This window comes from Lithobates pipiens, unplaced genomic scaffold (genome assembly GCF_037356315.1).
Source record: "Lithobates pipiens isolate NorthernLeopardFrog02 unplaced genomic scaffold, aLitPip1_a1.2 Scaffold_16, whole genome shotgun sequence".
NCBI classification, from domain to species: Eukaryota; Metazoa; Chordata; class Amphibia; order Anura; family Ranidae; genus Lithobates; species Lithobates pipiens.
Window position 1 is genome coordinate 634743311 of NW_027507748.1, and position 26870 is coordinate 634770180.

General features: G+C 40.5%; 1 protein-coding gene across 1 annotated transcript in view; it reads left to right on the forward strand.

The window, feature by feature from the left end:
- Positions 1-25196, forward strand: part of LOC143983988 (fibrinogen-like protein 1) — a 28100-nt gene extending 2904 nt beyond the window's left edge. Inside the window, exons 2-8 of the mRNA XM_077484212.1 lie at positions 1695-1784; positions 6255-6471; positions 8031-8190; positions 10970-11067; positions 13832-13920; positions 17545-17735; positions 22042-25196. Coding sequence (XP_077340338.1) covers positions 1707-1784; positions 6255-6471; positions 8031-8190; positions 10970-11067; positions 13832-13920; positions 17545-17735; positions 22042-22222 — 1014 coding nt within the window. The 5' untranslated portion in view covers positions 1695-1706 and the 3' untranslated portion in view covers positions 22223-25196. The remainder of the gene's footprint in view (positions 1-1694; positions 1785-6254; positions 6472-8030; positions 8191-10969; positions 11068-13831; positions 13921-17544; positions 17736-22041) is intronic.
- The last annotated feature ends 1674 nt before the right edge of the window (positions 25197-26870 follow it).

Sequence of the window (26870 nt, forward strand, 5' to 3'; positions counted from 1 at the left end):
AGAGATCACTGTTCTGATCACTGGGAACAGTAGATCCCTGTCATTTCACCTGTCAGAACGGGGCATCGCCTTGTTTATAAAGGCAGTTCCCCGTTCTGCCTCTGTAATAGGCAATCGCAGGTGTCCGGCAGACATCGAGTATGCCATCCCACAGGCACGCTCCCACAGAATGCCCGGGCAAGCCGCTGTGTAGCTACGGTGATTTGCACAGGAGAGCCGACCTGCTGATGATGGCGTCTGGTCGGCGAGCGGTTAAACAACACCCCGCTAGCATTTCTGGTCATGGTCATCTTGAGTAAAGGCAGATAATTCATGTAGCATTTACTCCCTGGAATCCATCTGCCCTTAGCTCAGGCATGCAGGCAGGAGGGTGTGCAAAACTAAGAAACCTTCCTTACCTCCTGAAGACTCCTGGGATATATGCCATTATTTGCCTAGTAGATCTTAAATGTTGTCCGATCTATTTACCAATGCTAGCAGCATAAGAATTAAAAATAGTCAATGTAGACTGAGAGAGTGAAATTCCACTTTAACTCCACTATAGTATTTATTTTTAAAGGGCCCTCAAGAGGTTTATACCACAATGTGCTAGTATGCACCACATGTTAGTATGTATGGCACATGTATCTGTCAAACAAAGCCCTCCAGTGCTTGGGTGCTTCCATCTTCTCCTGGTCTTCCGTCCTGGTTTGTTCAATTCAGCCACTTAGATGGCTGGGCCACGATGATGCAAACTATAACCTGCATAGATGTGAACCAGGCCTTACTGCAGTACTGCAGACAGGCCGGGGGAAGCATTTATAACACAAGAGACCAGTAGGCTCCATTCACATCTTTGCATGTTGCTTTTGATCGTTTCTGCAGTGCCTTTTGCTGTGCTTTTTGTGCTTTTCGTGTTTTTGGACATGTGTTTTTGATGCGTTTTTGGATGTGGTTTTGCGTTTTTGAAAAACGTCCTGCATTTCTTCAAAAAGCATGGAAAAAAATGCATTGTTGTGAATGAAGCCTTAGGGTCCCTGCCCCATAATTTAATTTTCAAACGCCTAATGCCGTGTACACACGATCGGAATTCTTGTCGGAAAAAGCTTTGATGGTTTTCCTGACAGAATTCCACTCAAGCTGTCTTGCCTACACACGGTCACACCAAATTCCAGTGATGTACAACACATACGATGGGACTAGAAAAAGGAAGTTCAACAGCCAGTAGCCAGTAGCAAATAGCTTCTGTCTTGTAGTTGAATCTGAGCATGCGTGATTTATGGCATGTCGGAATTGCATACACACGATCGGAATTACAGATAGAAAGTTTTTCCGTCAGGAAAATTGAGAACATGCTATCAATTTTTGGCTGGCGGAAATTCGGACAGCTAAATTCCGATGGAGCATACACATGGTCGCATTTTCCGATGAAAAGCTCTCATCGGTCTTTTTCTGGCCGGAATTCCGATCGTGTGTACGCGGCATAACAGTATTTTTATTGCTGCCTGTACCTTCTTGTGGTACCTTCCATTTGTTGTGCGTGTTCACAGAAGCAGTAAGTGAGAGACAATGTCCCCCGTGGGGTCACACACCAATAACGTGTCAACAATCCCATTATATTGCATAATATTAGTTGAATTATTCACCTTTTTAACATACTTTTTGCATGATATTCCAACCTACCTATAGCACATGATTTATTTTCTTTTTAAAAGGCTGACAACGCAATGACATCATTATCCATGCTGCCTTTGGTGTTAGCTCTGACTTTTCCACATTTCGCTCAATCTGCTCCAAGACTTTCGGTGAGTAGGACTGATGATTACAATACATCAGGGACACATACATGTGTGTCTCATTTGGTGTGATATGAAGATTGCATGCCAGTGTGTATTTGGATGGGATTTTCCCACTACAATGGTAGATGGATTGAGAGATGTGAAGTACATGAACTCTCCAATGGACTGAACTGTCTCTTCACCCTTGCACATGTGGGGTTTCATGTGTTACTATCACTCACTGGCGTAGCGTGGGTTGTCAGTGCCCAGGGCAAGGCAAGTAATTTGCACCCCCTAACCCGTGGACTTTTAGCACTCAATAAGTCCCTTCGACTAGTACAGTATAAAACTCCTTACCCCCTATGTCACAGATCAGCTGCGGAGCTGATCTGTGTCTTACCTTTACTGCTGTAGGTCGGCTGGCACCTGTGACACTACACTGTCCACTATACTACTCTACACTGACCACCATACTACACTGACCAATACACTGACTGACCACCGAACTACACTGACTGACCACTATACTACACTGACTGACCACTATACTACGCTACACTGACCACCATACTACACTGACCACTACACTTAGTGACCACCGAACTACACTGACTGACCACTATACTACACTGTTCTCTATCCCCCGGCCAGTAACACGACTCTCACTCACCTTCTTCTTGTCCATGGTCCTGGCCCGCATGAGTCTGGAATATAGGAGGCAGCTCACATCTCACACCTACTCTCACTCAGGTTCGATGACCTGGAATTTCAGTTACTTATTCCCACGAATAAATTCTAATCTGGTCACTAAGGACCCTTTGCAAAGTTCTAGATTATTTGAGCGTCAAAGGAAAACTTACATGGTAACCAAATACACACGCTCTGATGACTGAAATGTCAATGTGCAGAAAAGTGATGGCCAGTCCATATCCAAGGCAATTTTTTATTAACTGAAGTACAAAAAAAAAAAAATATATATATATATATATATATATATATATATATATTTTTTTTTTTTTTTTTTAAACGTTTACAAACTTGCTTAGTCATTTACAAACCATACCAAGTAGTGACATCTACTGGATACCAAAGGTACTGGGTAAAGGTAGATTTTTTATATTTAGGAGTAATTAGGTCTATTTATTAAGAATATATCCGCCTAGAATTTTTCTGTAGTTATTAAATATGCTTTTCCTCCCCCACCTACATAAACATTTACTTCCTATCTGATTTCCCTTTCATAATTTAGAGTTACAGGTCTGAGGAATGTTTGCTGAAGTTACATAGTAAATGTTACATCTGCTGGACCCAAGATGTCTTTTTTCATTTGCTTTCTGGAGAGGGTGAATGATTGATTTTTATCAATGATTCCCTCATTGATTACCATGGATGACCAGGCCTGGCTCACTACTGCATGCTCCCACTTGGCCTTCATAAAATCATTATTTACCTTGGCAATCATTCACCCCCTGTCCCTACTACAGAGCAATTACATAATTTGCCAACACATGTATGGTCAATGACTAACAAATGACAGATGAATGTGCCTATATATGCTTGTTTGTTAAAAATATGCCCCTTGGAAAACCATTAGAACTAAAGCTGGCCATACAGTGCCTTTGCGAAAGTATTCGGCCCCCTTGAACTTTTCAACCTTTTGCCACATTTCAGGTTTCAAACATAAAGATATAAAATTTAATTTTTTTGTGAAGAATCACCAACAAGTGGGACACAATTGTGAAGTGGAACGAAATCTATTGGATTTTTGAAACTTTTTTAACAAATAAAAAAATGAAAAGTGGGGTGTGCAAAATTATTCAGCCCCCCTTGCGTTAATACTTTGTAGAGCCACCTTTTGCTGCGATTACAGCTCCAAGTCGCTTGGGGTATGTCTCTATCAGTTTTGCACATCGAGAGACTGAAATTCTTGCCCATTCTTCCTTGCAAAACAGCTCGAGCTCAGTGAGGTTGGATGGAGAACATTTGTGAACAGCAGTTTTCAGCTCTTTCCACAGATTCTCGATTGGATTCAGGTCTGGACTTTGACTTGGCCATTCTAACACCTGGATATGTTTATTTGTGAACCATTCCTTTGTAGATTTTGCTGTATGTTTGGGATCATTGTCTTGTTGGAAGATAAATCTCCGTCCCAGTTTCAGGTCTTTTGCAGACTCCAACAGGTTTTCATCCAGAATAGTCCTGTATTTGGCTGCATCCATCTTCCCCTCAATTTTAACCATCTTCCCTGTCCCTGCTGAAGAAAAGCAGGCCCAAACCATGATGCTGCCACCACCATGTTTGACAGTGGGGATGGTGTGTTGAGGGTGATGAGCTGTGTTGCTTTTACGCCAAACATATCGTTTTGCATTGTGGGCAAAAAGTTTGATTTTGGTTTCATCTGACCAGAGCACCTTCTTCTACATGTTTGGTGTGTCTCCCAGGTGGCTTGTGGCAAACTTTAGACGAGACTTTTTATGGATATCTTTGAGAAATGGCTTTCTTCTTGCCACTCTTCCATAAAGGCCAGATTTGTGCAGTGTACGACTGATTGTTGTCCTATGGACAGACTCTCCCACCTCAGCTGTAGTTCTCTGCAGTTCATCCAGAGTGATCATGGGCCTCTTGGCTGCATCTCTGATCAGTCTTCTCCTTGTCTGAGCTGAAAGTTTAGAGGGACAGCCAGGTCTTGGTAGATTTGCAGTGGTCTGATACTCCTTCCATTTCAAAATGATCACTTGCACAGTGCTCCTTGGAATGTTTAAAGCTTGGGAAATCTTTTTGTATCTAAATCCAGCTTTAAACTTCTCCACAACAGTATTACGGACCTGCCTGGTGTGTTCCTTGGTCTTCATGATGCTCTCTGCGCTTTCAACAGAACCCTGAGACTATCACAGAGCAGGTGCATTTATACAGAGACTTGATTACACACAGGTGGATTCTATTTATCACCATCAGTCATTTAGGACAACATTGGATCATTCAGAGATCCTCGCTGAACTTCTGGAGTGAGTTTGCTGCACTGAAAGTAAAGGGGCCCGATAATTTTGCACGCACCACTTTTCAGCTTTTTATTTGCTAAAAATGTTTAAAATATCCAATAGATTTCGTTCCACTTCACAATTGTGTCCCACTTGTTGGTGATTCTTCACAAAAAATTAAAATTGTATATCTTTATGAAGCCTGAAATGTGGCAAAAGGTTGAAAAGTTCAAGGGGGCCGAATACTTTCGCAAGGCACTGTATACTAGTAGATGTTTGAACAAATATTCATAGAAAATTCTACTCAGTACATTGAATGACTTGACAAATGTTATTTGAAAGTACTTCAAAATATGTGTGCTTTTAACATTCGATATTGGAGAGCATGGACTTTCACAAACGAAAACCCTATTCGCTGTTGAAATTCGTTCAAGAAAAACTTTCCATTCTGCTCCTTTAAGTTTTCTCATGAGGTTGAAAACAAACATTGATTTGACCCCAATAAAGCTAGCCATACATGGATCAAATAACAGCCAGTTCAGCAGGACCTGGATGAATTTCAATCCACATGCGACCACTGCGATTGAACAGAAGTCGATCTACCAATTTACTTCTGTTCAACGGCCCTCTCAGTTAAAAGCTGTGTGATCAGTGCCACAGGCAATACGCTGCAGCACTGATTTATGTATTTTGGTGGTGGGGGGGATTCTCCCCCACTGTTAGAATAGAATAGCACAGTGGGGAGGATTCCCCCATCCACCTTAAATGTGTGGACAGGGGAATTAGGTCAATTTTCTTTGTTCAAACTGCTGGCTGAATTAAAAATCTGACCCATGTATGGCAAGCTTAACAATTAAAAAATGAAATGAATGTTCTTAAAACAAAAAAGTTGCAAAAAAAAATCTTCTAGGGCATGACTAGCTTTAGAATGGCAACGTACAATCTAATTTCCTTGCATTGCTTGTAATGATTGGATCATTTTTGCCCTTTCCGAGGTAACATATTGCGTATGTCTGGCCATCATAGTCACTTTCTATTGAGAAATCTCGGAGCAAATTGGGCCTAATCCTTTACTCTCCTATAGAGAACTGATAAAATGTACTGAGTGTGCTGCTGTCATTTGTTTCCCATGTATTGTGGCAAAGCTCTGACTCCTTAGAAAGATATCTGCCTGTCTATTGGGCCTGACTGTGGGCTGCCTAATCAATATTACATAGCACCTTGCTTTATACAGTATACTGTATAATAATGTTAGTGGTATTTCCTGGCTACTGTTGTGTGCATGTTCGCACACTCAACTGTGCACCAATGTCAATAGTTTAAATGGTTGGTGAACTTTGAGGGCTGATCGAGACAACTAGAAATCCAAAATATTTTTTAGAGCACTGAAAAGGGCAAAAAGTGAAATACAATAAATGTAAAAAAGAAATAGATCTGTGATGTGACATCAGGTTCAGTTTGTCCTTTTTTGGATTTAACATACGGTAATTTTTAATTTTCTTCTTTTTCTTTGTGAAAGGACCTAGAAATCTGTCAAATAGACAATGCTAAACTGCGGCACCGGATTCAGATTTTGGAAAACATGCTGGAGTTGGGGAAACTGCAGCTGAAGGACCTCAGAGAAAACAATTATCACTCAATCAAAAGCAAAGTGTATAAAAACAGCATGACCAAAAGCCTGCTGGAGGATGTCCAGCTGCCCTCTACCTCTGGGAACCTTATTGTTTATGATAAAGGTTGGCGGCTTTCACAGCTTTAAAAAAAAATCAAATATTTTGGATTTTTTATGAAGGGAAGAATCTGATTGAAAGCTATAGAAAACACAGATACATTCACTCATAAACACATTATTCATATAGGTAAGACACTTATTGAAATATAGGAGGCCTCAAGTAAGGCCCCAACATTACCAAATAGCTGCACTTTATTTTCAGACAAAAAAGATGGTGTCCGAAATCCATGCCTAAGGACACTCGGGTGCCATGCCTGACTCCATCCTATCCTACATAGAGAAAAAGTAAAAACATTCCCTGCAAAACGATTCCCAAAAAGGAACTAAAGATGAGTGGGGGCATCTAGTGGTGGTGGAAAGTGAGAAAAATATGTCTAACACCCCGTTAAAAAAATGTCTGCAATCTCCCAAATAAGGCCACATCGTGCAGCATGTATGCAATTTCAGATCACCCCCTGCAGCATGGCCACTGTCTCAGACTGAAAACTCGCTGCATCTCTGTCCCACAGCAACTGAAAGTATCCGATCATCAAATACTTGATCCCCCTTCTAACAGCTGTGGTTCCTCCTGCCAGCTTGTATCTCATTGTACTGAAGTATGAGTCAACAAGAGGAACCAATCTGGAAGGAAGCGCACACTCAGAAAAGTAAAAAACTTGCTGGTGTTGGGAAGCAGAGAAGCAGCGGCTTCTCAATACATAAGTCCCAGAAAGATAAATATAAAGTGGCATATCCTTCATGGGTGCAACGTGTGCTGTGCACACAAACCCCAAGAGGGGGCTGGGGCCCACTGTGCGCTCACACATTACACAACATGGGAAAACTCAGTTTGGTTCTCTGTCTTTGCTGCAGCTGCGATTATGACTTCCAGCTGCAGCAAAGATCCATCCAGTGGTGGAGATCGGGTCTGCTAGGAGAGTGGGTTGCTGTTTCCAGGGGGAGGGGGACTGTGATTGGCCACTGCTAAGGCCATCACAATCCTACTAGCACCACATATTGGAACTGTGGAAAGTAGGAAGAGGGCCCACACTGAGGAAGGAACCACCACAAGTCCAAGGATGGTGGTAAGTTTTGCAGGGTAAGGCTTTGTGACTACTGTAGGATAGAGGGTCACTTATTACTGATCAATGAACTCTGCATCACATATTACTGACCTCTGAGTCACGTACTACTGACCCCTGAACTTTGCATCACTTACTACCGACACCTGAATTCTGCATCACTTACTACTGATCTTTGACCTCTGGATCACTTACTACTGACACCTGAATTTTGCATCACTTTCTACTGATCTTTGACCTCTGGATCATTTAATACTGACACCTGAATTCTGCATCACTTACTACTGATCTTTGACCTCTGCATCACTTACTACTGATCTCTGACCTCTGCATTACTTACTACTGAACCGCTGCACTCTGGATCCCTTTAGGCCATGGTCAATAATCAACAACTCTAAATGCTCTTCTATGTCCACCACCCTCATGAACCTGCTGAATAGCTTTCCCTGCCAGGTTTGCTGTATAATTACAGTATGTGAAGTCTAACTCCCATTTTCTGCAGATTGTTCAGCCGTATTTGAGAGTGGGAGAAAGGAAAGCGGCTATTATCGCATACAACCCAAACCACTCACTGAACCAATCACTGTTTTCTGTGACACGTCAGATGGAGGAGGATGGACTGTTATTCAACGTCGCAGCAATGGCAAAGTCAGTTTTAACAGGTAAAAGAAATAGTACAAATCTACAATAGAACATTGTTTTAGAAATTACATATAGAGAGGTTGTGACCAAGAGGCCAGGTGATAACTGTATCTCTGAAGGTATTTTTAACTAATCAGGGGTAAGTTTCAATTATATGGACCACCATGTCTACAGAGCCTTGTGAACATACAACTCCAAACAAATAAAAAAATATACACTTGGGGGTCATGTTAAGTTTGCATGCAACAGCAAGTTATAGCCATGCAAATTGGGGCCCTCAAACTAAGCTGTGGGGCAAGAAAATATGGCCAGAAATATTACACTCTCACCTCCAGGTTAAAGTGACAATAAACAATATCCTTATTCTCCTAAAATAATACATGCATATCCATTACATTTACGACCCTGTAATCTATTTTTCATTAAATAATTCCTTGATGGTCTCTTGAACAGCTCCTTTTTCTTCTCACTTCCAATTGTTTGGAAGAAGCAGTGCGTGTTAGTTGCGATCATGTGTATTGTTTTATGCACACCACAAATCCCATAGTTCATAGTCCATAGTCCATCTATGAACAAGCAAGAAAGGGTGGCTACATTCCTACATACATTGGGATCATGGAGAAAAAACGTAGCCACCCTCTGACATTAAGTAAAATCATAGCAGCAGCAAAAAAAAAAAAGAAGGAATTTGGAAGAGGCTAAGAGCAATATAGGGTATATTTTTTTTAATTAAAAATACGTACTTACATTTTTTTTTAAATAAAAATGTGCCTTAAATGGGAACCCTCCTCAATAAAATTAAAAACACCAATGCAATCATGGGAAGAATTATTCTGTAGACTGGAGTGATATAGTCTGCAGTGCAATTCCTATGCTTCCCCTCTGGGGGGAACCTTGGACCTCTCCCTTCACTATGAGGTAGGATTACGGCTTGCTTGATGCTAAGGATGCCTGAACGCTATTTCTATATGCTAAAGAACACAGATCTTTCGGTACTTATAGATGCCGCACGTGACCAGGGCACAATTTCCACAATTTTCCATCCTCTAGACCGTTTGTAGTTGGTTATCAGGTTTGCACATATCTAAGGAACGATTTTGGTCCAGATCTTCTTTAAAGCCTTCCGCCGCTTACTAAATCGAAAGTTTCAGCTCCCTCCATAAATAAAGCAGAGAAACAGCCCCAAAGCATAATGTTTCCACCTCCGTGCTTGACTGTAGGGATGGTGTTCTTAGGGTCATAGTCAGCATTTTTTTTCCTCCAAACACAGCGAGTCACGTTAATGCCAAAGAGCTCAATTTTGGTCTCATATGACCATAGCACTTTCTCCCAATCGTCCTCTGAATCATTGGAAAACTTCAGATGGGCCTGTACATGTGCTTGTGCCGTGTTTGGAGGAAGAAAAATGCTGACTATGATTCTAACAACACCATCCCTACAGCCAAGCATGGACGTGGAAACATTATGATTTGGGGCTGTTTCTCTGCTAAAGGTACAAGCCGACTTTGCCGCATTGAGGGGCGAAAGGCCGGGCCATTTATTGTAAAATCTTAGACAAGAACCTTCTTGGCTCAGCCTGAACACTGAAGATGGGTTGTAGATGGGTCTGGGGATGGGTCTATAAACCTAAACATACCGCCAAGGCAACAAATCAGGGGCTGAAGAAGAAGCACATTAAAGTCATGGAGTTGTATAGTCACTCTCCAGACCTTAATCCTATAAAAAATTATGGAGGGAGCTGAAACTTTGAGTTACCAAGCGACAGTCAAGAAACCTTAAGGATTTAGAGAAGATCTGTAAAGAAGAGTGGACCAAAATCCCTCTTGAGATTTGTGCAAACTTGGTAACCAACTACAAGAAATGCCTTACCTCTGTGCTTGCCAACAAGGGTTTTCTCCACGAAGTACCAAATCATGTTTTGCTTGGGGATCAAATACTTATTTTAATCATTGAACTTCAACTCAATTTATAACATTTGTATCATGTTTTTTTTCTGAATTTTTGGTCTCTGTCTCTAATTTCTCATTTAAAATACACATATGATAGAAATGATAGACCCTTCATTTCTTTGTAAGTGGGCAAACTCACAAAATAATTATTTTCCTCACTTTATGTACAGATGTTTATAGATTTCCATACAGAGCTGCATGCACCTAGAATGTTTCTCAGTTTGGGGGCAAACGGCTATAACATATTCCCGTTCAGTGTTAAAGCCCCACTCCAGGAAATGTAAAATGATCCTTTGCAGTGGGGCTGTGCCTGCATTGCAAAGATTATATGCTTGTTTTATCTAGGGGAAGAGGAGAGAAGCATTTATCTACCTGAAATTCCGCTCCCCCAATAAATGGGACTCCCCCACACTCGACGGTGGACTGTCCCTCTATGTCAACATTTAAAATGGACGTGGCCTAAGAATGTTATGCCATTTTAGATGCAATGGTCATAGTGATTCAGTAAGAGTCCCATGTGTTTCTGTGATTACACAATTTGGTAGAATTGTTGTGATGTTTATTTATAATCAAAAGGACTTGATATCACACACATTTTTAATTATTATTGTTCACATTTTTCATACATATGTGTTTGGATCATATTATATATGAATTGGTAGTTTATAAGTTCATGAAGTGGAATTGTTTTATATTTATTTAAGCACATGATCTATACTGCAGTTGGTTTATTGGGTGTGTTCAGTTGGTAATCACTAGCACCCCCTATATTTCACATCATCATGACTATACTCTTATTTGTTGTGCTTCCATTGTGTTGTCTGATGTCAGCTCTCCAATTGATTCCCAGGAAATGGCAAGAGTATAAAGAAGGGTTCGGCCTCTTCAAGCACAGGAACGATGAATACTGGTTGGGAAATGATCATATTTATCATTTGGTGGAATCAAGTAAGTGGGATCTCCAATCACTGAGCTGTCTATAAAAGCATACAACAGTTTTTATACTTTGCATACTTTTATTTCTTTGCAATATAAAGATCAGTGATGAAGTGCTGTTTACAGTGACCCATGGCTGCCAATCAGATCAGATTGCTGAAGTCTAAGGCCTCGTGCACACTGGACGTTATAATAACGTCACAAAAACGTCAGTAGCTTTGCAGTGAGTTTTTCAAAGTTTTTCAGCATTTTTGTACAGACATGCCCCACTTTTAAGTACACAATGGGGTTTATTTACTAAAGCTGGAAAGTGCAAAATCAGGCTCACTTCTGCATAGAAACCAATGAGCTTCTAACCCCAACTTGTTCAATTAAGTTTTGGTAATAAAACCTGGCAGGTCATTGGTTTCCATGCAGAAGTGAGCCTGATTTTTCACTTTCCAGCTTTAGTAAATAAAACCCATTGCGTACTTAAAAGTGGGGTATGCCTGTAATAGCGTTTTTTAGCATTTTTCAGTGTTAGCATTTTTAAGATTTTTATTCCCAATGGGATCAATAATGTTAATAAACACTGATGAAACATGTTTTTGTGCGTTTTCAGACATTAAAATGTTTTTACAGCTGAAAAACTCCTCTCAGAACCCACTAGTTCTGTTTTTTTTTTACAGCCAAAACAGTTGATAACAGCCTGTGTGTACATGGACACATAGGATAATGTTTTAAAGTATATTGACTGTAGAAATAAACATCTAATGCTAAAAACAACAGCTGTAAAAATGTCCAAAAACGTTCAGTGTGCATTAACCTCCCTGGCGGTATGATTCATTCTGGTTTTAGGTGCTGAAAGCGGTACAATTATTTTGCATGGAAATTTGGCGTTTTATATTGTAGTCCTGCAATTCTTAGGAATAACTCTCTTAAATCTGTTCAAACCAGAGTCTAGCAGACATCCCGGGTATGATAAAGTTTATAATATAATAAATAATGATAATACATAATAATAAAAATGATTCAATAATGTAATCAAATCCAAAAACACACTCATTTGCAGAATTGTCGCTTTCATTAGATTTAGTGTTTGATGACGAATTTCCCCACAAATCGCTATCGCTCAATTCTGCAAGTGATTATAATTTATTATCGCTGTTTTCTAGTTGATCTAAAATTACTTTTGACATAAAGGGACAGTTTTTGGTTGCTATGGGCAATCTCCAAATTCCAGGCAGAAAAAACTGTATTTATAATATAAAAGTGCATGCAGGTCACTGCACAGACCACTAGGGACAAAGGGGGTGTGTAATTTTTTTTATACAGTACTGTAATCTGTAAGATTACAGTACTGTGTGTGTTTTGTGTGTTTTTACTATTTTGAATTTGGCGCCGATCTCCGCTCCCGTGCGCCGTAACGTCGCAGGGAACGGAGCTCGGCGGCACTCGGGCACTGTGTGAATCGAGCGGAGGACTGGCTGCTGTAAGTTTTGGCATCTAAAATGCAGCTCTAGAGAAATGCTAAAATGAATCAATAAATTGCTTGCGTTATTCAAGGATCACTGCAGCTGTGCTAAAACTAAAAGGTCTATAGAGATGTAAAAAATTCAGCATGGTCTATGCTGCAGTTCTGAGTAGGATTGCATCTTCTCATCACATAAATCTCTAATGTGCAACCTCCCCCTCATGCTCATCTATGAGAGTGTAAGGACTGTAGTGGGCTCATAGAGAGGGATCCTTAGAACCAGGGAGGTATGATTATTTCAGATTTTAGGTGCTGAAAGCGGTACAATTATTTTGCGTGGAAATTTGGAGTTTTTTTTATATTGTAGGCCTGTAATTCTTAGAAATAATTCACTTAAATCTGTCCAAACAAGAGTCTAATAGACACCCTGGATATGATAAAATTTGAAATATGAAATCATGCATTATAATATAATAATAATAATAATAATAATTATATATATATATATATATATATATATATATATATATATATATATATCGATAGATAGATAGATAGATAGATAGATAGATAGATAGATAGATAGATAGATAGATAGATAGATAGATAGATAGATAGATAATAAAATAAATAACTATAAATAATTATAACAAATAATAATATAATAATAATAATGACAGATCGGGCGGAGGATGGCTCGCTCGTACAGCGGGTGGGACATCGCTGGATCCAGGGGACAGGGTAGGTAAACCCCTCCATGGATCCAGCGATGCGGTCCCGAGTCTGGCTTGGGAATACCGCTTACGGTATTTAAATCTCACCCCAAGCCAGACTCGGGAATACTGCCAGGGAGGTTAACCTGCATTCCCAACCTCAGATTCAGTCCATTTGGAAAAACAGAATACTGGCACTATAGGGACTTGTGATATAGAGCAGAGAGGTGCAGATGTGGATGTCTTGTGAGTCTATCTGAATACAAATTGTTTGATGAGAATACTTTTGCTTTACAGATAACCTGCACTGAATAAAGTATGTAGGCTGCCATTGCTGACATTTCCTTTTGAAAATGTTAGTTGCCTGGCTGTTAAGCTAATCCAGCAGGTTCAGTACTTTTTCAACACTGCTCTGGGACAAGGATGCAGATTCAGAGCTCAGACTTCACTTGCTACATGCTTGTTCCAATCAGGGGCTCCGAAAGTCTTGAAGCCAATGAGAGACAGGAACTAGCATTTTCAGAAGAAAGTCAGCTGTGTCGGCCTCCATACATTTCTCAGCAGATGTTTCCCATAATCAGTAAGCATATTTGGCTGTGTTCCTGTGCAGGGGAGATGACCCTACAGATTGACCTCATGGACTGGCAGGGGAAAACCAGGCACGCCATCTATGACAGCATCAGAATTACAAATGAAGAGGTAAGACATGTCATTGGGCTACTGCGATAATAAAGGAATGGATTTACATAATATCATTGTGTATTTAAAGTGGTAGTAAACCCAGTAATATGAAAATAGTTTATCCGCCCCCCCCCAACATTGCCCACAGTTTATAAATCTCCTTCTTGCATTAAAATACTGCCACCATATACCTTTTTGGATGATCTGTATATCACGGTTAGTCGGTTACACAGGGTTTTTTTTCTCGGAGAATAGGTGCAGGAACTGCCCCATACCCACCTCTGACCACCGTCCCTTGATTACACCCCCTACCCACCTACCAGTGCTGCCCCTTTTAGAGAATACAGAACCAAGTATCATTTTGTAGTGTTAAATCATTTGTATGGAACATGTTGATGATAAAAAGAAAAACAGTAAAATAGATCCCCTGCAGTCAGCAAAAATAGAATCCCAGCAATAGATCTCCACACAACAATAGACTCCCCCAGCAACAATGGATTCCACTCCAACAACAATAGATTCCCTGCAGCAACAGTGAACTACCCACAACAAAATATCCACCCAAGCGACATTAGACCCCTCCCCCCCAGCAGAAACTACAGATCTCCCAGCAGCCAGCATCAATAGATCCTTCAGCAGCCAGTAAAAATAGACCTCTTCCTCAACAGTAGATGCCTTCCAGTGACATAAGACCCCCCAGCAACAATATATTCCCCATCGGCAACAATAGACCCTCACACAAAATCAGATCCCTACCAGTGACAATAGATCCCCCAGAAGCCAACATCAATAGACCCTCCAGCACACCCCACACCCCATGCTATTACATACATTCAGTGCTGGAGGTGCCGGAACTGCATTCCCCCGCGTTCCCGCTGAAAAAAAGCCCTGCAGTTACACGATAAACTGCACAGTTTCTTCAGTGCTAAGAGTTAAGGAAGAAGGAGATTTTCACTGCAGCCTGTATACACGTCCACATGTGTGATGTCAATATCATGTGACCTGCCTATCTCTGAGATAACTGTTCTTTCCAGCATAAAAGACACAACTGAGCATGTGCAGGTTGGCTACTCTGCCTCTGTTAGCTGGTCTTCCCCAGATAGACAGTGGAAGAAGGGGAAGATCTGCACGTACAGAATAAAACAGCATTTTTACACAATTCAGAGGATTAACTCCTTAAATGTGGGGTTGCACACACACAAAAAAAATCATTAATATTCCTAAAAAAAAATTAAAAAAAAAATTTGGAAAATGTTTTTTTTTTACTTACCTCTAAATGGCTGTTGCTAGGGGGTCCCTCGTAGTCTACCTCCTTCAGTGCCTGGGCTGGTGACATCACTTCCCCTGGGCGCAGGAAGGGCTCAGCTCTGCCCCCTCCCTCCCTGTCAGTCACCTGGGATACGTGACAGGTCCCAGATGATTGAGCGAACACTCGCGGCGTGAGGCGCCGCTTACGCATGCGCCCACAGTTACAATGCTGGCGCCACCAAACGGAGAGGGGGGGGGGCGAGTGGGGCTTCGACTCCCCGCATTGCTGGACCCTGGGACAGGTAAGTGTCCGATTATTAAAAGTCAGCAGCTGCAGTGTTTTTAGCTGCTGACTTTTAATTTTTTTTTTTTTTTTTAAATGGGCACCCCACTTTAAGTTCCACAGTGAGTATAACAAGCATGCTATGCTGCATATACAGACTGATTTTACTGTTGTGGGTTTAGTAACAGTAATTATTGTGTTATCCAGATAATATATTCAATAAGAGGGCAAACTGGCAGTATATTTAACAAATGAGACATCCATCATAAATCAGCTCTCAGATGTTTAATGACATTTAACGTCAGAGCAAATAAAAGCTCGTCTCTCATTGTTATGTGATATAGGAAAGCACTGCACTGTGTATCTCTTTATAAAAAGGTGCAGTGTTCGATTCACCTAGAATTCATTGGCAAATCATTCACCTGATTTACAATGCCCATTCGCTGACACATTTCACCCATACAAAAAAAAATACAGGTAGGCAAATGTGCCTGGACTCACCCAGTCTTTGTACAAAGAACCAATATTAATGATAAATGCATGAAATGTATTTAAAAATATGCAACGCACACGAGGAGGTTGATTTACAATAGGCAAATAGGCTGTTCGCGTTGCAAGGGAAGTTGCACTTTGCAAGAGAATTTTCCCCAGGACTTAGTGAACGAGGGGAAAGTGAACGAGGAGAAGCTCTGCTAAATTCCATCATCCAATCATGTGCAAGTGAAACAAACTTTTCATTTTAAGTGCATGTGATTGGGTATTCTTTGAAAAGTGAAATTTTGCAACTTTCACTATGGTTTAACTTGTTATGAACTGCCCCACACAGATATACTGCAGCAGGGTGGCCCTCCTGAGCAAAATCACGTGTGTGTGATTTCGTGCACTGGGTCTGGGCGGCCCGCTCCTGCTGTGATTGAACACAGCGGGAGCCAATCAGAGGGTCACGATGTCCGCTGGGACACGCCAAGCATTCTTAGGAGAGGCACAACGGCGGTCTGCTTATGTAAACAAGGCAGACCGCCATTCTGTGAGAGGGGAAGATGGAGATCTTGTGTTCCTGCTAAGCAGGAACACGGATCTCTGTCTTCCCCCAGTCAAAGCACCTGCCCACAGTTATAAAGCACTCCCTAGGAGCACATTTAACCCTTTGATCGCCCCTGATTTTAACCCCTTTCCTGCCAGTGTCATTAGTACACTGACAGCGCATTTTTAATTTTTTTTGCGCTGATCATTGTATTAGTCTCACTGGTCCCCAAAAAGTGTCATTTAGTGTGAGATTTGTCCGCCGCAAGATCGCAGTCCTGCTAAAAATCGCTGATCGCCACCATTACTAGTAAAAAAAAATAAAAAATTCAATAAACATATCATTTGTGGACGCTATAACTTTTGCACAAACCAATCAATATATGCTTATTGGGGTTTGTTTTTTTTTACCAAAAATATGTAGCAGAATACAAATTGGCCTAAATTGATAAAGAAGTTAGATTTTTTACATTTTTTTATTGGGTATGTTTTATAGCAGAAAGTAAAAAATATTGTTTTTTATTTTCAAAATTGTAGGTCTTTTTTGTTTCTGCGCAGAGGTTACATAGTTACATAGTAGGTGAGGTCGAGTAGGTGAGGTCGAAAAAAGACACAGGTCCATCAAGTCCAACCTATGTGCGTGCTTATATGTCAGTATCACATTGTATATCCCTGTATGTTGCGGTTATTCAGGTGCTTATCTAATAGTTTCTTTAAACTATCGATGCTCCCCCCGCTGAGACCACTGCATGTGGAAGGGAATTCCACATCCTTGCTGCTCTTACAGTAAAGAACCCTCTATTTAGTTTAAGGTTAAACCTCTAAGGTGAATACCACCAAAAGAAAGCTCTATTTGTGGGAAAAAAAAGGACATACATTTTATTTGGGTACATCGTCACTCGACCGCACAATCTTCCGTTAAAATAACGCAGTGCCCCATTGCAAAAAATGGCCTGGTCATGAAGGGGGTAAACCTTCTGGGGCTGAAGTGGTTAAAGAAAAATTTGTTGAATGGTCTATTTGCCTTTGGTAAATCAATGCCAGTGTGCATATGGTTGATTGTAATGTTATTTTACTCTCCTCTGCAGGATAATTACAAGCTTTGGTTAGGATATTATTCTGGGAATGCAGGGGATGCCCTTGCTGGTGGGAATAATTTTGATCACCAATGGTCTGCCTCACTCAGAGGAATGCCCTTCAGCACTCCAGACAAGGATAATGACCGCTTCATCAAAGGCAGCTGTGCCAAAGAAAACAAATGTGGTTGGTGGTTCAACAGGTCAGTAAACAGTTTGCTTAATGGGGACCTATGGGGATAGCAATGTGGAAGCTGCCATTACTGATTTACTTTTTTAAAGGTCTCCAAAGCAGTCTTCCTCATTCTGGCTTCACTGACTTATAACAAGTATGCAGGGTGGAGTTCAAAATTTTTTGGAATGTCATTTGCCTGCTTCAGGTTACCTTATAGCTCCAGTTTAGCATTTTTGTCTAGAGCTGCAGCCACATAATGTAACTGTAATGAATTGTTCCCCACATCCAGCAAGCTGATGGTTCCTGTAGAAACCTTCTCTCCAGTGATGCCCGGTCCTCTTCACGGCACATACATTGCCGCTCTGTGTGTCCCCATGTGACCCGTCCCTTTTTTTTATCTTCTCCTCCATTGACAAAGGTTCACAAAATGTAACATGTCCTCTGAATGGGGAGAGGAGGATAAATGACAGGATCCTCTCCCCCATTCATAGAATATTTTACATTCTCTGAAAACAATGTAAGGGCTTTTGTCAACAGAGGAGGGACAAACAAGATGTCCTCTGGGACCTTCTTCAGTGTATTTCTATGTTAGACTGGAAGCAATTAACCCTCTCAAAACCAGAAGTTCAGCTCCGTGAAGAGTTCATTATAGGACTTTTAGGGTGTCCAAAGAAGACGCGTTAAATATAAAAAAAAATTCACATTTTATTCAATACAAAGAATAAATTTTATCTTAATTGCAAAGAGATGTATTCATATATCTCCAGTTGGGTGAGAACTTTGTATTTACAGTGTAATATTGTTATGTCTGCCCATATATTAATGGTCACTCAACGAATTTAGTCAGATAATTCTTGTTTGTCTCAGCCTCTACGCGTTTCACAGACTACAGAATCTGTTTCCTCGGGAGGTTGGACTAGAGAATGCAGGGTCTATTTAACTGAGGCCCAAAGCTACTAAAGGGTCACAGACGGCAACAGAGGCCACTGTGGTGGAACAACTTAAAAGTTTATATGGAACAACTACAATACCATGACTGAGGTATAAAGCCGATATGTATATCCTTCACAGTTCTTAGATCACATGAGGATATGGAAGTATCTGATGGTCCCAAACCATTAAACATGTATACCATTTACAGATGATCATTGGGCTTAGTGACCATTGATAGTTATCTATATAGTTTGCCCCATCCAGGGATAAATGGGCATACACCCCCAGTCTGCAGAGTCGACTTTTTTTATATTTAACATGTTATCCTTGGGCACTGTAAATTAACTGTTTCCGATATAATTGGAATGTGGTGCCATAGCTCAGTGCTTCTCAACTCCAGTCCTCAAGGCGCACCAACAGGTCATGTTTTCAGGATTTTCACTATTTTGCACAGGTGATTTGATCAGTTCACTGCCTTAGTAATTACCACAGCTGTTTCTTCTGAGGGAAATCCTTAAACCATGACCTGATGGTGTGCCTTGAGGACTGGAGTTGAGAAACACTGCCATAGCTTATACCAAATACAACTCGCTCAGATGACTCTGTGAAGAGGACTGGGCATCACTGGAGAGAATATTTCTACAGGAACCATCAGCCTGCAGGACATGGGACATACAGTACTTCATTAAAGGTAAGTTAAATGATTGCAGCTGTAGCAAAATAACAAAATATTAGCTTGGCATGGAAACTGTGATACCTCGTGTGGTACCTAATAAACAAATTGCTCTTAAGTAAGGCACGCCACTCAGTTAAATGTGCTCTAAGCTTTTAACCTGTTCCGGACCACCCCTCATACATGTACTGCGGCAGGGCGGCATTAAGCAAAAAATCACATAACCGTACTTCACCTTTATTTCCGGGTCTGGGGCATGCATGTGCGCCACTGGTGACCTGCTCCTGCTGTGATTGGGCACAGCGGGAGCCAATCAGCGTGTCCCGCAGACCCAATGTTTGCCAGCACCCAGTGATTATGCCCCAAAGAGGCAGAATGGCGGTCTGCCTATGTAAACAAGGCAGATCACTGTTCTGTGAGAGGGGAAGATGGAGATCCTGTGTTTTTGCTAAGCAGGAACATGGATCTCTATCTTTCCCCAGTTAAAGCACCCCCCCGCACAGTTATCAAGCACTCACAGGGAACACATTTAACCCTTTGATCGCCGCTGATGCTAGCCCCTTCCCTGCCAGTGTCATTAGTACAGTGACAGTGCAAATTATTTAACATTGAATACTGTATTAGTGACACTAATCCCCAAAGAAGTGTCAACACATGACCAGACTTTCCGGCAGAAAAGGTCTGCCGGTCTTCCCGACGGACCTTCGACGTAATTGCGAACAAATGGACTTGCCCATACATGAACGGACTAAAGTCCGTTTGAAAGTCTGTTTGTTTTGAACGTGATGACGTACGACGGGACTAGAAAAGGAAGTTCAACAGCTCGTAGCCAATAGCTGCCCTTGCGCCGTATTTGGTCCGTCAGACCAGCATACAGACGAACGGTTTTCCCAATAGGAATTGGGTCCGTCAGACAGATTTGAAGCATGTTCTATTTCTAGGTCCGTATGAATTTTTAAAAGAAAAACAATCAGACTATCCCACATACGATTGGACTATCTGACAGAATGATTCCGTCTGACCTATTCTAGAATCAGATTTGTCCACCGCAATAACACAGTCCTGCTATAAGTCGCTGATCACCACCATTACTAGTAAAAAAATAAATAAATACAAATTTCATAAAAATATCCCATAGTTTGTAGATGCTACAACTTTTGCGCAAACCAATCAATATACGCTTATTGTGTTCTCTTTTTACCAAAAATATTTAGCAGAATACAAATTAGGCATGAGCGGTTCAGTTCATTCCGAATTAAAATTCATGAAGGGGGGTAAACCTTCTGAGCTGAAGTGGTTAATGGGTCCCCAGATGGCCCCAAACCTGAACATTCAATAATTAAAATGTTTCACTTTACTCCCAGTTATTGATTCTTCCAAACACTGCCTGAACAATATACAGTGGAATCTTGGATTACGAGCATAATCCGTTCCAGGAGAATGCTTGAAATCCAAAGCACTCGCATATCAAAGTGAGTTTCCCCATAGAAGTCAATGGAAACAAAGAAAATTTGCTCCGGAGAGCCTCAGAAATACTCGGGAACAGCTCGGTTAAACTCGGAAACCCTCGGAAACAGGCACCGAACCGTTCCGAGTGTCACCAGCATTCCCGAACCTCTGGCCAAATGTGGCACTGCACACCCAATTAGCTTGAATTCTGCTTGTTTTGCGACACAACACTTGCAAACCGAGTCAGGGTTTTTTTTACTTGTTAAAGTGGTGTTACCACCAGAAAAATAAATTTTTTTACTCGCCTCTAAATACCTGTTGCTAGGGGGGTCCCTTGTAGTCTGCCTTCTTCCATGCCCTGGTGACATCACTTCCCCTTGCACCGCACAGTCACCTGGGACCTGTCACGTGTCCCAGGTGACTGTGCGACGTATCACGGCGCCCTGCGCAGCTCGCGCATGCGCAGTAGGTGCCCGGCTGTGAAGCTGCCCACAGTACAAATGATGGCGCCACGAGTGGAGCGTGGAACAAAGGGGGGCTTCGTACCCCCGCATCGCTGAACCCTGGGACAGGTAAGTGTCCAATTATTAAAAGTCAGCAGCTGCAGTATTTGTAGCTGCTGACTTTTAATTATTTTTTTAGGGGGCACCCCACTTTAACCAAGGTTCCACTGTACTGTACCTTTTATTAGGAATGACTTCTTTCACTTATAATGAGATTTTACCACTAGGGGGAGCATAGAATTTCGGTTCCACATGCTAAGCTGCCATAGCATCTGATTAGTTATAGGTCCCTTGCTATATTTTCTATTTATTTCCAACATACGCTGTTCTTCAATAGTAAAATAAGTCTATGTCAACAAGAGGTGCATATTGCACTTAAAAGGAGGAACTATGGAGAATCATGTGAAAATTTGCAACCTGCATTATTTACAAATAATTTACAAATTCACTAATCCTTTCTGCAATTTATCATTAACCACTGCAATAAACTTCCACTTATAGACCACATTTCCAACAAAACATGGCCGTTCTCTTCTTTCGATGCGTGCCCCGTTTTTGTCGTGCAACGCTGCAGCAATAAGAATGGCAAATTTTTAACGTGTTCATACAGGTCTGTGATCTGCCTGTTATTCAGGTTGGTACTGTTCACGAACACGCAGCCAGTATTATATCAGATTATAGAGGTGCCAATCTGAACATTATAGTGTATCGTAAAAAATACATGCAGAAATACCTATAACTATTTGTCTTATAAATATTTTTTTTTATATTTGCAGGTGCCATGTGGCCAATTTAAATGGCGTATATTATAAAAAAGGAAACTATACTGGAACATATGACAATGGCATTGTATGGTCCACCTGGCATGGCTTATGGTACTCCTTAAAATTTACAGCTATGAAGATAAGAACTCCGTTGTTCCTCAATGCTGGGAGTGGGGATGGACTCAATGGTTAAGAACTTGGCTTCTGGATGGAATTAACCTATGAATGAGGCCAGAGCAAGGAGACAGAAATTACCGACAAATAAGAGAAATACCTTTAAATACTTTGACCCCAGAATAAATCCATACAGGCTTGGCTCACCAGCTTATATGGAACTTGCAACCTTTATTTGGTAGAGTTCTTCAATCCTAAAGCGGAAACTTCGTGATTTTTTTTTTTAATCAGCACTGGGGACAGTACTTATGTGAATGATTAGTGTCCTGTATGTCTGGTGGCTGCTCTGTTCTTTAGGCGCCATTCACACCAAATGCAGTGGGATTACACTGGGCGGTTTTTCCAGTGCAGTCTCCTGTGTGCCTGATTCACCACACTGTGTTGCGGTGGTGTGCAGGCACAGTGCGCTGAAAAAGAGTAGTGCATGCACTACTTTTTTTTCAGCTTACCGCAGCGCTAATTGAACGTTATGAAATGTCTGTGTGACATTTCAATAAAGTTCATTGAAAAAAAAAAAAGAACACAATAGTGATTCTCACCAAACCCCATACCATAGAATGCATTAAGTTAAAAAAAAACTTCTGCCTTTAGACACACTTTAAAATCTTCATTCCTCTGTGCCCCATATACCCCTACAGCTGTGATATTCCAGCGCTGCAGGAGTTAATACAAGCTCTATCTGTCACAGGTAATCATCAAAAGTGCCAACTATGCCCATTCTTTCCAACCTCTTTCTCCATTCATAGAAGCCATACTATCAGTTCCCAACAATGTAAAGCGCTCTTGAATTGGAGGAGGGGAACCTTTCATTCATCCTTCCATTCTCCATTTGTAGGGTGCTTCTCATTGCCGAAACTCATAGTACAGCTTCAATGAATGGAGCAAGTGGGAGAGGAGGGCGGGCATAGTTGGCACTTTGGATGCGTGTCTGTGACAAGTGGAGCTGCTTGTATTAACCCGTGCAGCACCAGAAGATCACAGCTGCTGGGGTATTCGAGGGGCAGAGGAATGAGGATTAGCAGCCACCAACACAAGGGACACTCATCATTCATGTAAGCACTGTCCCTGGTGCTGATTTTAAAAAAAAATCATTCAACTTCAGCTTTAAGGCTCCATGCACACTAGCGTTTTTTTTTTAAGCTTAAAATAGCTGGGAAAATGCTGGATAAAAAGCACTAAGCATCGTTTAGGCGCGTTAGCATTTTTATTAGCATTTTTGCAGTTCCCTTAGGCTGCATGCACACTAGCATTTTCTTAAGCTCCTAGCTCAAAGCTGTTAGTAGCATTTTTTTCTGCTCCTAGACGCTAAATAGTATTATCCTATGTGTCCACACACACTACTTTCAGCTATTAGCATTTTTTGAGCTTCAGAGTCTAGGAGCAGAAAATAAATAGTTTTTGTACAGTTTCTTGGAGCGCTTTTCCAGCAGAAAAAAAACTCTGAATGCTCCTGACTGCTTCCAAATGCTCCTAGCTGCTTCTAAAAGCTATTAAAATGCTACTAACAGCTTGTATATGGCAAAAACGCTAATAAAATGCTAATGCTCCTAACTGCTACCAAAAGCTACTAAAATGCTGCTAGAAGCTGGCACAAAAATGCTATTATTAGCATTTTACATCCAGCATATGTTTCTAGCTTTTTTTGAGCTTATGAAAAATGCTAGTGTGCATGGAGCCTTAAAATAAAGGGGGAAAAAAAAGCTCAAAAAATGCAATTAGTAGCGTTTAAGAGAGAAAAAAAACTATTTTGTTTTCTGCTCCTAGATGCTGAAACTCAAAAATGCCAATAGCCTAAAATAGTGTAATCCAATAAATCAAAAAGTGTCGCACTAAATAGTAAATCGATACACATATACTGTATAAGTGAAAAAAATATAAATAAAATATCCTTAGTGTCCACACAAAATATTCAAAATACGTGTTACATGTATACAAAGTGCTTGATTGCTAATGAAACAATATAAACAACTAATTAAAAAATCAAATGTGAAAAAGATCATTTCAATCCCATGTGACATACAAACAATAAAGTGCTAAGGTGCTACAATATATTTCATAGTGTCCCATGTGACCATAACATGCTCAATAGTGAAGGCCCATTAATTATAGTCTTTAAAAAAATTCAAAAATAGAAATAGGTTGGTTTGGATCCTAATGTTGCATGCTCCAAGCTTGATATTAGTTGCCAACACTCTCATGGCTCCCCTCTTATGTGATTATCCTCACCTTAGGGCGTGTGACCGCATAATTAAGTTCGGTCTATATACATAGTTGAACCACCCCTGGGCTCTGTAATAAAGTGGAGGGCCACTCAAAAAAAAAAAAATTGCCTAAAAATGTTCCTAAAAAAATTGGAGGAAAATTTTTATTTTTTTTAACTTACCAGAAATGCCTGGCTCTCCCCTTTAAGTGGATTTTGCAGGTTCCTGTATCCTTTTGAACATGTATCCTCGATGCATATAGGAACAAAACAAGCTGGAAAGTCTTTTATTGTTTAAAACATCTATTTATTAAAAAAATCCCATTTAGGGTACTCGCACATTCAAGGTGGCGCACCAATCTATATTCAACAGATCTGATAGAAACCCAGTAGGAGCCATAGGTCCACTTGTGTTGTCACAGCAGCTAATGCTAGTGCTGAAGCCTAAAGTAGTTCCATGGAGACATAGGATAACACTATTTAGCTTCTAGGAGCAGAAAAAAAATGCTAATAACAGCTTCTAGGAGCTTAACAAAAATGCTAGTGTACATGGAGCCTACATGCAGCGCCAGAATCCATTTTGCGGAAAACAGATCAGTTCAAGATGAATTCCGATTGGTTGCTGTGAATTAGCGCATATGGATTAAGAACTTTGTAATAAATAAGGTCATAAATGTTATATATCAAACTGGTCGAACAGACAGATCTTCAGTCAACATATAATCAGCAATATTTTATGTAGGTTCAATAGCCAAGCTATATATTCATTATTCTACAGTACATTAGGGTTAGTGGGTCCTTCTATGTCCCACAACAATTGCACACCTGCTTTGGCTATAGCGGTACCAGTACAACAGAATATTTATTACAGTATATACTGTATGTAGCTGATACAATGTATATAAAAAAACTCCAACTATATACTTTAGATTATACTAACCCCCCCAAAAAAATATATATATATTTTTAATCACGTCATGTGTATACTCAGGCTAAGAGAGGACTGTTTTTTCCCAGATCTAACAAAAACTGAATGAAATAAACAAGACGCCAATAACAGTATAATCATGATGACTCAAACATGTACTATAAATGATGACTAATAAAAGTATAATGCAGGCACTTGTTTTGGAGGGTTTTTAAACGTTCCCCTACTTTATTCAAAAAAAGTTCTGATTTGGTAATCTTCTCTTACTACAGCGCTTTTGGAAAGATTCATCTTTTATTTGAACAACTGACAATAAATACAATTACTTTTATTAAAATGTTAAAACATTGGTAAATATTAATAATTCAAATACTAATTACACATGAATGTACATATTTATATAGAATCTTTAAAGACAAGGTAAAACTGGCAATCAAAACATTCCTATTGCTGTGTATTGCTTCAGGGATGTAAAAGATGAAAAGAAAAGATGAATTAATTATATTAATAAGATGGCTACAAGTTTAACAAACTAAAAGTAATACTGTCTATTAAAAATAATTTTCTTCATCATCTATTGGGGGACCAAGGAATTGCTAGGCTGTTGGTATACACTCAGTGGTGGCTGGTGCTCAATATCTTTTTGGCGGGATGGCAAACCAGCGCCAACCCCCCCCCCACAGGAAGTAGATGGGAATGCGGCGTTCCCCCCCCCACGTGGCAGACGGGTGGGAATGCAGCGATCCCCCCCCCCCCAAGACCTTAGGAAGGAGGCAGATTAAGCAGACATGGATCCAGGCTGCAGCTCCACGCTCCAGGGGCCATCGCTTCTCCTCCAGACTGAACAGGAAGTGTGTCCTGACTGAGACTTGATTGGGTTATTGCACACCATTGCTTTTTCAGATTGCCTTTTATTACATAGTAGGTGAGGTCGAAAAAAGACACCAGTCCATCAAGTCTAACCTATGTGTGCGATTATATAAATTATAATTACGTTTGCTATGTTTGCTCCTGAGTTAGAAAAGATGTATGGGCTGTTGCAGCTGTAGTCACACTGTACAAAGCTGGAGGGACGGACACTTTAAAGCTGCCATTCTTAACCACTGGCTTAACCACTGGCTGGCTTAAGACCAGACCACTTTTTGCGATTCGGCACTGCGTCGCTTTAACTGACAATTGCGCGGTCGTGCGATATGGCTCCGAAACAAAATTGACATCCTTTTTTCCCACAAATAGAGATTTCTTTTGGTGGTATTTGATCACCCCTGTGGTTTTTATTTTTTGTGCTATAAACAAAAAAAGAGCAACAATTTTAAAAAAAACGCATTATTTTTTTACTTTTTGCTATAATAAATATCCCCCAAAAATATATTAAAAAAAATGTTCCTCAGTTTAGGCCGATACGTATTCTTCTACATATTTTTGGTAAAAAAAAAAAAAAAAAAATCGCAATAAGCGATCATTGATTGGTTTGCACAAAAGTTATAGTGTTTACAAAATAGGGGATAGTTTTATGGCATTATTATTATTATTTTTTTT